The 11,945-nt window shown below is 45.6% G+C and overlaps 1 protein-coding gene across 5 annotated transcripts in view; it reads right to left on the bottom strand.

Annotated features, from left to right (window-relative positions):
• Dhx30 (DExH-box helicase 30) overlaps positions 1-11,945 on the bottom strand; it is a 49,546-nt gene that overhangs the window by 26,681 nt on the left and 10,920 nt on the right. The window contains exons 2-3 of one of the 5 annotated variants that reach the window (XM_008830779.2): positions 10,266-10,361; positions 9,202-9,230 (exon numbers count right to left, since the gene is read on the bottom strand). In XM_008830779.2, coding sequence (XP_008829001.1) covers positions 9,202-9,208 — 7 coding nt within the window. In that variant the 5' untranslated portion in view covers positions 9,209-9,230; positions 10,266-10,361. Of the gene's footprint in view, positions 1-408; positions 602-659; positions 920-5,268; positions 5,285-9,201; positions 9,231-10,265; positions 10,362-11,945 lie in introns of those variants that run through there. The other 4 variants (XM_008830772.2, XM_017797511.2, XM_008830763.1 and 1 more) reach the window with 4 other exon arrangements.

Genomic DNA, 11,945 nt, shown 5'->3' with positions numbered 1-11,945 from the left:
TTTTTGTCTTTTTGAGACAGGGTCTCCCTGTAGCCCCAGCTCTCCTGGAACTTGCTATGTAGACCAGGCTGGCCTTGAATTCACAAAGATCCGCCTGCCTCTGCCTCCCCAGTACTGGGATTAAAGGCATGTACCACCACACCCGGCTTATGTGTCCCTTGCTTTAAGTAGACCCAGTAGACCCACAGATGTACACAGTTCTACAAGACAGGTGAAGACCAGTGAGGTCACTCTACCTATCCTTAACGGCCAGGGATGTTTTCAGCAGTTCCATTCTCGGCACTAGTCAAGGAGCCACAGGATGCAGTCACACTACAGTCACTGTCTCTCTATTTGAGATTCTGAAACTCCACGCGTATTTAGGGATATGTAGGATAAGTAACGGGGCTTAACCCTGCTGCCACCTACCTAACATAAGTAGAACATTTAAGTGGTTTTCCCACCCCTCCAGGTCTGCCAGGTGCAGTTGTGCTGGGGTTTGAGCGGACCCAAGCCACGTTGGCCTTTCCACCAGCAGGGTCGCAGCACGCAGCTATAGAGGGTCTACACCAAATTCAAGGAGAGAGCTCTGCCTGACAGGTCCGCCCGGGTCCCGCGTCCCTCGCTCGCCTTCCCCAGTCAAGGGCGTCGCGGCCGCTCCGCCCCGACACTGTCCTCACCATTCACCATGCTTCCGTCGCCTTCCCAGGGCTCGCCAGGGGCCACCTCTGACTCGGCCTCAGCAGCCTCCTGGGTACCCTCAGGGCTGACGAAGTTTGATGAGAGGGCGCGAGAGCGTCCCGATCTCCCGGAAGCTCGGGGATCCGGTGGCCGCAGGCGCGGAGAGACGCCGGCAGCCAGCGCCATGAGCCTCCTGGCGGCCGCCATCGCGCTCCCAGCAGCCCCCCGCGGCCCCTAGACCGTGACAGGAGCTTCGAGGATGGAGCGCCGTGCGCCCCCTTCCGGCCTGGGGGACTTGGTGCAGAACTGGAATCGACCTGGAATGCCGACCCATGGGGGTGGCGGGGGCCTCCTATGAATAGATTCACCCACCAGGAAATCGAAACCATAGCCTGGGCATAGAAATCTCAAGCAGGAAAGGGAATGGGATGTTTTTAGAAAATAGTGCTAGGCATTTGTCCAATGTTCATTCAAGGAAATGAGCTAAGTCCCCTCCAAGCTGGTAAATTCGTCACAAGTTGCTTTGCAGTGACTGACTTGAGGGGTAGATAATTCCTAAACTGGGCACCTCAAAGATTTGAAAAGTAAACCTGAAGAATGGAGAAGACTTCTTAACTTAATCCCCTGGGCTGGAGTTAAGAGTGAAAACACCTACTTTTGGACACTGACAAGAACTGAGCTGGCCCCATAGTAAGAGTCTAATTCTGCGGTTGCTCACTTGTTTGAAATTCCACCTCCAAACTATTATGCCTGAATTTTATTCCTCTCCTGAGATTTACAGCTTTGAGGAGTAGTGAATCAAACAATCTGCAGGTAGTTAGCAGGGAGAGACATCAGAGGCTCAGGACCTTGGACTGTTTAGAAACATGGTCAGAGGTTTGCAGTTTAGACAAGGATATACTAAGAAGAGATTTCTGTTTTATAATTCTAGCTATGACTCCAATAATTCCCTGAGAGCCTGTTAAAACATATTACTAGCCAGTAGTGGTAATGCATGCCTGTAATCTCAGCACTAAGAAGGAAGAAGCAGGAAGGGTGCTGCACATTCCAGGTCAGCCTAATCTAGAACAAGTTCCAGGCTAACCAGGGCTAGATAAGGAGACTGTCTCAAAAACAAAAAACGAGGCTGGAGAGATGGCTCCTGATTAAGAGCACTTACCGCTCTTGCAGAAGACCTGGGTTTGATTCCCAGCACCCACATGGTGGCTAACAACCATCTTAACTCCTGTTCCAGGGGATCCGACGCCCTCTTTTGACCTCCTCAGGCATTGCATGATATGGGTACACTTACATATATGCAAGCAATATACTCATACACATAAAAATTTTTTAAATAAGAAAAAAAAGGCTCCCTCAACCCAGCTGTGTCAAGTTGACACTAAAGCTATCCAGCACAGGACTGAACCCAGTACTTTTTTTTTTTGAAGCAGGGTCTCCCTGTAGCCCCAGCTGTCCTGGAACTCACTATGAAGACCAGGCTGGCCTTGAACTCACAGAGATCCCCCTGCCTCTGTCTCTGCCTCCCAAGTGCTGGGACTACAAGCGTGCACCACCACGCCCAGCTATAATAAAAAAATTTTTTAAAAACAGATCTGGAATGGATGCAGCTCAATTGGCAGTGCTTACCTAGCAAGTATGAATCCCTGGGCTTGACACCCAGCACTGTATAAACCAGCCATAGTAGGAACATGCCTGTAACCCCAGCACTTAAGAAGTGGAGACAGAACCACACCTTTAATCCCAGCACTCAGGAGGCAGAGGCAGGTGGATCTCTGGAGAGATGGATCAGTGGTTAGAGCACTGGTTGTTCTTGCAGAGGACCTGGGTTTGCTCCCCAGCACCATGTGGTGGCTAAAAACCATCTGTAACTCCAGTTCCAGGGGAATCTGACACCCTCCACGGGCACTGCACTTGCACAACACGGGTGCATTTACACGCATGCAGGCAATACACTCATACACATAAAAATAATTATCAAAAAAAAAAAACAGAAGTGGAGACAGGAGGATTAGTCATCCCTGCTTCATAGCATGTTTGAGGCCAAAATGGGAATTGTCACAGGAGAAACCCTCTGACCAGATCCACATTAGGGCACATGATTCCCCAAGGGTTTTCATCTGGCAGTGTGGCTTGTTGCTTTGCCGAAAATCTAGATAACCAACCAGCTTCAGGAATGGTTCTCAAAGACTGTAGAAAGTCCAAATTTCTTCAAAAGAATCCAGAAGTTTACCAAGCCAGGGAAGGGCAACAGTGGTTAAAAAATACTTTGAAAATTGTGGTGTCTCAAAGTTGAAAAAGAGGTTGGAAAGATGGCTCAGCAGTTAAGAGCACTGGCTGCTCTTGGATAGGACCCAAGTTCTCTTCCCAGCACCCAAATGGCAGGTAACAAGTGTCTATAACTCCAGTTCCAGGTGATTTAACAACCTCTCTTCTGGCCTCTGTGGATATTTAACATACATGGTGCACCTACATTCATGCAGGCAAAAAACACTCATACACACAAAAATCTGTCTTAAAAAAGTTGAGCCAGACCTGGTGGCAGACACCTTCAATCCCAGTACTTGGGAAGCAGAGGCAAAGGCAGGCAGATTTCTGTGAGTTCAAGGCCAACTGGGGCTACAGGGAGACCCCACTGAAAGAAAAGAAAAGAAAGAAAAGAAAAGAAAAGAAAAGAAAAGAAAAGAAAAGAAAAGGGAGGGAGCGAAGAGACCCCCACCTGGAATGCTGACCTGGGTCCATCATGACCCACTCAGTTTTTGTTGTTTTGTTTTAGGTTTTTGGTTTTTTGGTCTTTTTTGAGACAGGGTTTCCCTATAGCCCCAGCTGGCCTGAAACTCACTATGTAGATCAGTCTGGCCTTGAACTCACAGAGATCCACCTGCCTCTGCCTCCCAAGTGCTGGGACTAAAGGAGTGCGCCACCATGCCCAGCTACCTCCAGTTTTGTACTCTGCTCTAACAGCCACTTAGCACACAGCTTAAAGAAATGCATGAAATCTTAGATTTGTTTCCAAAGAGGCAGAATGAAGAATATACACAAAGCAAAATTTGTCATGAATTGTTAACTGTCCAACCTTGGTGACAGGAACATGGGCATTTGCTATACCATATTCTCTCTCTCCTCTCTCTCTCTCTCTCTCTCTCAACAGGGTCTCCATGTAGCTCCAGCTAGCCTGGAACTCATTATGTAGACCACGCTAGCCTCAATTTTACAGGGATCCACCTGCCTTGTCTCCTACGTGCTGGGACTAAAGGCATACACCACCCCACCTGACCCGTTTTCTTTATTTTCAGAAAACATATTTTGAACAGATGCTCGAAATTTTATGTTTAAGGGGCTGGAAAGATGGCTCAGTGGTTAGGAGCACTGGTTGTTCTTGCAGAAGATCTGGGTTCAAATCCCAGCACCCACATGGCAGCTAAGAACCATCCATGACTCCAGTTCCAGGGGATCCAACACCTTCTCTGTCCTCTATGGACACTGCATGACACAGGTGCACTTACACACACGTAGGCATAACACTCATACACATAAAATATAAATGAAAAAATAAAAATTTTATGCTTAAATAAAAACATCAAGCTAGGCATGGTAGCTCATGCCTACAATTCCATCACTTGGGAGACTGGAGGATTATTAAGAGTTCAAGACCAGCCTAGGAAAAAAGAGTAAGATACTGTTTCAAAAAACTAAAAGGGGTGTGGATACAGCTCAGTGGTATAGTGCTTGCATAGCTTGCATGAGGCCATGGGTTTAGTATGCAGTATCACAAAAAATAAAAATAATAAATTACGGCCGGGCATGGTGGCACATGCCACCCTGGTCTACATAGTGAGTTCCAGGACAGCTGGGGCTACAGGGAGACCCTGTCTCAAAAAGACAAAAAATAAACAAATAAATAAATAAATAATCAAGTAGAGGCTGGAGAGATGGCCTGGTGGTTAAAAGCACTGCTGCTTTGCAGAGGATGCAGGTTTGGTTCCCAGCACCCACATGGAGGCTAAGCATCATCTCTAATTCCAGTTTCAGGGGATCGGATGCCCTCCTCTGGCTGCCACAGGCATTGCATGACACAGGTACATTTATATACATGCATGCAAAGCACTCATACAAATAAAGATGTGTTCTAACAGCTAGAGTCACCCTGAGCAAATATTTTACCTCCAAAAACCCTACTGATCTTGTAAAACCAAGGTAGCACTTTAGAACAGCTTCTGGAACCTTTCTAATTCTATGAGCTCTACAAATGTTTAGAAGAGGGGTTGGAAAAGTACAGACTGCAGACCAGTTGCAGTTAACAGTGGTTATTTTAAGGTTTTGAGGTTGTTGTTTGAGATAGGCTCTCATGTATCCCAGGCTTGCCCTGAACTTGCTATGTAACCAACAATGATATTGACCTACTGATCCTCGAGTGCCACCACACCTGATTTATTCAGTGTTGGAGCTTGAACCCAAGGTTTCATGTATGCTAGGAAAATACTGTTAAAAACTAAGGTTTATCTCAAGCCCTACAAGGAAGTTTTTGTTTTGTTTTGAGACATGGTCTCATTATGTAGCCCTGGCTGGCCTGGAACTCACTATGCAGACCCAGACTGGCCTCAAACTCACCTGAGTTTGCCTCACTCAGAGCCTGACCTCTGCCTCCAGAGTGCTGGAATTAAAGGCGTGGCCACCATGCCCAGCACTATAAGAAAGTTTTAGTAGAACACAGCTGTTGCTTTCATGCTCTCATGGAAGAGTTAACTGCAAGAGAAAAAACATGATATACAAAATCTGGAATATTTATCATAGGACTCCCGCCCAGAAAGTTGGGGATTGTCATTATAGAGAACCTTTGAATAAAATAAGGGGGGATCAGATATGCTCCCCACCTTTCATCAATATGAAGACTTCTTCACATTTTTGGGGTCAGGGGAGGAAAGTTGTTTCCTTTGCCTATGAAAAAGGAAGAGCGTTTTGAAAACAGAAGGGTTTACTAAGCCAGGCATGAAGGCACAGGCCTGTTATCCCAGGATTCTGGGGGCTGAGGCAGGAGGATCACTAGTTTGAGGCTAGTCTGAGGCACCAAACAAAACCCTTGTCTCAATAAATTAAAAAATGAGGTCACAGGCTGGGCATGGTGGCGCACGCCTTTAATCCCAGCACTTGGGAGGCAGAGGCAGGGGGATCTTTGTGAGTTCAAGGCCAGCCTGGTCTACATAGTGGGTTCCAGGACAGCTGGGGCTACAAGGAGACCCTGTCTCAAAAAGACGTTAAAAAAAAAAAAAAAATGAGGTCAGATGTGGTGGTGCACACCTTTAAACCCAGAACTTGGGAGGCAGAGGCAGGCGGATCTCTTATGAGTTCAAGGCCAGGCTGATCTACAAAGCAAGTTCAAGGCCAGCTGGGGCCACAGGGAGACCCTGCCTCAAAAAGACCAAAAAAAAATTTTTTTAATGGTTTATTGGCTCAGAGATAGCTCTTTTGTTCTTTTTCTTTTCTTTTTTTTTTTATTTTTTTTGGTCTTTTTTGAGACAGGGTCTCCCTGTAGCCTCAGCTAGCATGGAAATCACTATGTAGTCCAGGGTGGCCTTGAACCCACAGAGATCTGCCTGCCTCTGCTTCCCTAGTGCTGGGACTAAAGGCATGCGCCACCACGCCCAGCAAGATATCTCTTTTTTAATATTTTATTATTTTTATTTTATGTGTATTTGTGTATTGCCTGTAAGTATGTAAGTGCACCCATGTCATACAATGCTCAAGGAGAACAAAAAAGGGCATCAGATCCCCTGGAACTGGAGTTACAGATGGTTGTTAGCTGCCATATGGGTGCTGGGAACAAAACCCAGGTTCTCTGCAAGAACAACCAGTGTCCCTTAACTACTAAGCCATCTCTCCAGCCCCAGAGATCTCTTTTTTTAAATATACATATATTTTATTTATTATTATTGTGTGTACATATGTACATGATGAAATGTTTCCATGTTTACGTGTACCATAGCACTTGTATGGAAGAAGACAATTTTCAGGAATCAGTTCTCTCCTTCCACTGGTGGGTTCCAGGGATTGAATTCAGGTCATCAGGCTTGCATGGCGAGAACGTTTACCCACTGAGCCATCTCACTGGCCCTCCAAGATATTTCTGTCCACTTCTGGATCAGGCATGACACCTTCACTAAATGAAATCAGGGTGCAAAGAATATGAATACACAGATTGACACTTTTAGGAACTTGGGGCTGGAGAGATGGCTCAGCAGTTAAGAACACTGGCTGCTTTTGCATAAGACTGGGGTTCACATCCCAGCACCCACATGGCAGCTAACAATTGTTCGTAACTCCAGTTCCAGAGGACCCAGTGTGGGCATTGTCTACATAGGTGCTCTTACATATATGGAGACAATACACGCATACATAAAATTAAAAAAAAATAAAAATTTTAAAATGCTTAGGAACTTAAACTGTTTTTGAGACAGGGTCTTACTCTCTAGACTACACTAGACTAGAACTCACAATGTCTCAAACTTGTAACAATCCTTTCTGCCTCAGCCTCCCAAGTGCTAGGATTATAGGATTATAAGCATGAACCACCACGCCTAGATTAGAAACCTAAACTTTAAAAGTCCCAAAAGACAATAGGAAGAAACCCAAGTTAACTAAGGCTTTGGGGAAAAAACCACAGGACTTTGTAAGGGAACAGCTAAAGAAATGGGGGCTTCTCAGCCCAACACGTGGCAACTTAATGATATTCAAAATGATGATTAAGTTCAATTTGACTGGCAACGAGAAGGTAAGAGCTACAGGGGTCAGGAAGGCACCATAACCACTATATTAGGTTGCTGGCCCTCATACTTTTCCCTTCCATAAGTAAAAGTCACAACTTTGACTGTAAACTGCCACATCAAGAAGAGCCAGGCACAGTGGTGCACACCTCTGATCCCAGCAACTGGAAGGCAGAAACGGGCAATTTCTGTGAGTTTAAGACCAGCCTGGTCTACATCATGAGTTCCAGGCCAGCTAGGGCTACATAGTGAGAGCCTGTCTCAAAAAAAAAAAAAAAAGAAACCATATGAGGAACACTCAGGAAAGAGCAGGCTGTGTGGCATTAGAATCCTGGCAGAAGAAAGTGTTACCCTACAATGCTGTCTAGGGCTACATGTCTCAGTTCTAGGCAGATTGGAGAGATGAACAATGACACTTTTAGGTGAGTTTCTTGATTTAGTCACTCCTGCCTTGGAAGGAGGGGCAATAGTATGGGGACAGGCTTGGAAAGGAGGTGATCATTGTTTTGGGTGCTATTTACTTTATTTAAACACCAGAGACACTATTTTTATCAGACATCTCCTTTATTCAAGGGATAGGGGTGGAGAAAAATTCTCATGTACTATGCAGCCAAGACTGGTCTCAAACACCTGATCTTCCTGCCTCCCTATTGCTGGGATTAAAGGTTTTCATGTTCACACCTAGCTTTCACACCTCATTCCCCACCCCTGCCCCCGTAAGAACATCGTGTGAGAGCCTGGTGCCCATGGAAGTCAAAAGAGGGCATTTCTGGAATTGGAATTAGGGACCGGTGTTAGTCGCCATATAGGCGCTGGGAATCAAATTGGGTACTCTGGAAGAACATGAAGTGCTCTTAACCCCTGAGCCATCTCTCCAGCCCCTTCACATTTCTTAAGGACAGAAGCAGCAAAGCCTCCAGCATGGTATGTCAGTTACAGAGTCTGTATGCCCAGCTACTCAGGGGCTAAGGCAAGAGGACTGCTTGAGTCTAGAAATTCAAAGGCAGCCTAGGCAATACTATAAGATGCCATCTCAGAGCCGGGTATGGTCGCATGCCTGTAGTCCCAGCACTTGGGAGGCAGAGGCAGGCGGATCTCTGTGAGTTCAAGGCCAGCCTGGGCTACCTAGTAAGCTCCAGGCCAGCTGGGGCTACAGGGAAACCCTGTTTCAAAAAGACCAAAAAAAAAAAGATGCCATCTCAGAGCCAGGATTGGTGGCATACACCTTTATCTCAGCAGGGGCAGAGGCAAATGGATCTCTGTGAGTTCCAGGCCAGATGGGGCCACAATGAGACCCTGTCTCAAAAAAAAAAAAAAAAAAAACACCCAACACAAACAAACAAACAGAAAAAACAAGACCCTATCTCAAGAGTCTGGGAATATAATTCAATGGTACAGTGTTTGCCTACAATTTATGAGACCCTCAGTTCAATTTCCAACACTGCAAAAAATAATGAAAAAAAGTAAAACACGGTAGAAAGGCCTAATGGTCACATAAACACAGGTGAAGATGTTTGCTTTTTCTAGCTAAGAGATGAAAAGAGAAAGTCACCAAGCACACCCCACGGATGCCTCTGGACGGACAGCTATACAGAGAGACAGTCTTCCTCTAGGGAAGAAGAATGCAACAGCTATGGGCTATCGCACAAGGCAGCTACCCATCCTACAAGCATGTGATCCTTGGCACACTCAAGGAGGCACTTGCCTAGCTGGCTCCTAGTTAACCCCAACTAACCATCTTCAAGCTTAGCCACAGCACATCTGACACTCCAGAGCCACTCACCTGCCATGTTGGAAATGTTAACGTTCAGCCTTTTCGAGTTACAGGGCATTTTAAGAAAGAAAAAAAAAAGGGCGATCAACTCTTGTTTTGGCAATGGGATGGGATGGCATTTCTTTATTATCTAAGTCAAGTGGTCAGAGGGGCTGGAAGTACATATTTCTACTACATTGCTGTTGGATGTCAGGGCCATGGCGGAGTGAGAGGGTAGTACACTAGAAACTGCCTGGACCACAGAAACTGAGGTGCTCTGTGCTCCCCATACCCTTCCTAAGCTTTTGACCTTCAAAAGCACTTTACAGACAGAACCCACAGTAGAGAAGCTATTTCCAGATGTGCTAGACTCCATGACCTAAAGTGGTGCCCTTTCTACAATGCAGAGGGACATAAATAGGCAGGGAAGAGCAACTGTCAAGACTAAAAGGCTACCAGGAGTGCTGGTCTTGGCAGATCTAGAAAAGACCTCAATCTGAGGAAAGGGGAAAGATGCTTATGTGAAAAAATGCTTCACTGGCTCTGACTACTGGCCCTGATGAGCTGTCATTCATCTGGGTACTCTGACATTCTCCCCTATCAAAAGAATAGGCCATCTTGCCAAAGGAGTGTCAGGTAGACTTTAAAATCAATAAAGTGCTTTGAGTTGCTGGGGAGAAACAGGGAAGTCATTTGCTGGGCATGTATGAAGACTGCAAGATGGAGGGCACTAGGCCGAGTCAGGACTCTGTTCTGACCCTGCTACAAGCACATGCTTTCTCTAAACAAGAGCCCAGGATTTCCTCTAGCCTAGAAGATTCTCCATGCTTGTGTTGAACAACTGGACTGACCCTAAGACTTATTCCAGACCATACAGAGAGGTCAAAGGAGACTGTAGGGACCAAGCCATGTAATCAAGGATCATGAAAAACCCTTTTCAAGTACTCCTTTCCCTAGAGTTCCATCAGCTGTAAGCCCACCCTCCTTGACTCATGTTCCAAAGGCCCATGTCCCTGATACCAGAGTTCCCACTCCACCTACCTCCCCACTGACCTTGGACCAAGGTGTTGCTAGAGGCAAAGCTCCTCCCTTACCTCGAGAGATGGTCCCTCCAGGGGCAGGGTTGACACACATAGGAGGAAGGCGAGGTGGGGGAAGTTTGCACTGACGCTGCCTGTGCTGGGTCCGATCTGGGGAAAGAGAAAATATATCAGGGAGACCTGTTCTCACGCCTCAGTGAAGATCACTGAAGTGACTCACCCTGAGCATCCAAGTGGCCCTATGGGTAGCAGGGTAGTATTAAGAGCCAATCATAGGGAGGGCTGGAAAGATGGCTCAGTGGTTAAGAACACTGACTGTTCTTGCAGAAGACCTGGGTTCGAATCCCAGCACCCACATGGTAGTCAACAACTGTCTGTAACTCCAGTTTCAAGGGATCCGACGGCCTCTTCTGTCCTCCTCGGGCATTGTACATGAGTATACTTACCTACATGCAGGCATAACACTCATACGCATAAAATAAAAATAATAAATATTTTTTTAAAATAGCCAATAATAGCCAGGCGTGGTGGTGCACGCCTTTAATCCCAGCACTTGGGAGGCAGAGGCAGATGGATCTTTGTGAGTTCGAGGCCAGCCTGGTCTACAGAGTGTGTTCCAGGACAGCTGGGGCTACAGGGAGCCCATCTCAAAAAGACAAAAAAAAAAAAAAAAAAAAAAAAAAACAATAATAGGTTCCGAGGAATGGGGCAGCAATGCCACACAAAAGAACAATTGCCTTATATAGACACCATACATACTATCCCTAGAGATCTCTTCTTGGCTCTCCAGAAGCCCTCAAACTGTTCTCTCATCTGTACTCTATAAAGTATATGAATGTTTTGTTTTGTTTGGTTGGTTGGTTAGCTTTGAGATAGCATATCATGTAGCCCAGACTGGCCTTGAACTTGCTATACAGCCAAAGATGACTTTAAATTCCTGATCTTCCTGCTTCCACCTCCCAAGTGCTGGCATCACAGGTGTGCATCATCATGCTTGGCCTCTCCTTGGGTTTTAACATGCATCCTATATGTGTCTCTAAAGTCTTAAGTCAGGAGAATAAGACAGATCAAGCTAGGCATGGTAGCACATACATGTATTCCTAGCACTTGGGAGACAGAGGCAGACAGATCTTTGTAAGTTCAAGTCTAGCCTGGTCTACACAATAAGTTCCAGGCCAGCCAAGGACACACAGTGAGACCCTATCTCAAAAAGAAAAGAAAAAAAATGTTAGCTGTTGAAAGCTGAAAGCCATGTGATTGTGTAAATCTGAAGGACCGCTGTCTTCCACTTTTGGTAGCTATCAAAGCATTTGTTCTGGGTTTCCCAGAGGGATACTTTACTAACCAAATCTCCCATTATTCTTTCCCTCTAAGAACAGGGTAAGAAGGTGAATAATTGATAACTGGTGTCTAGCCTCAGAGCTAAAAGCAGATCCATACTTACTGTAGTAAAACACTTTCTAAATGAAATAATGTGGGGCACATGAGATAGCTCAGTGAGTAAAGGTATCTGCCACCAAGCCTGATAACTCAGTTCAGTTCCCAGGCCTACATGATGGAAGGAAAGAACTCATTCTGACCTCCACACATGTGCCACAGGATACACATGCACATACAATAAATAAAAATGTATTAAATTTAATTTTTAACTGAAAAACTTGTCAATACAAATATTTTCATTCATTTGGAAACTAAATGCTATTTAACAAAGACATAAAAAATATGTTTAAAATT

This window comes from Nannospalax galili, unplaced genomic scaffold, assembly GCF_000622305.1.
Source record: "Nannospalax galili isolate Female #2095 unplaced genomic scaffold, S.galili_v1.0 scaffold1050, whole genome shotgun sequence".
Lineage (NCBI taxonomy): Eukaryota > Metazoa > Chordata > Mammalia > Rodentia > Spalacidae > Nannospalax > Nannospalax galili.
This window is presented reverse-complemented; position numbering and strand designations above follow the sequence as displayed.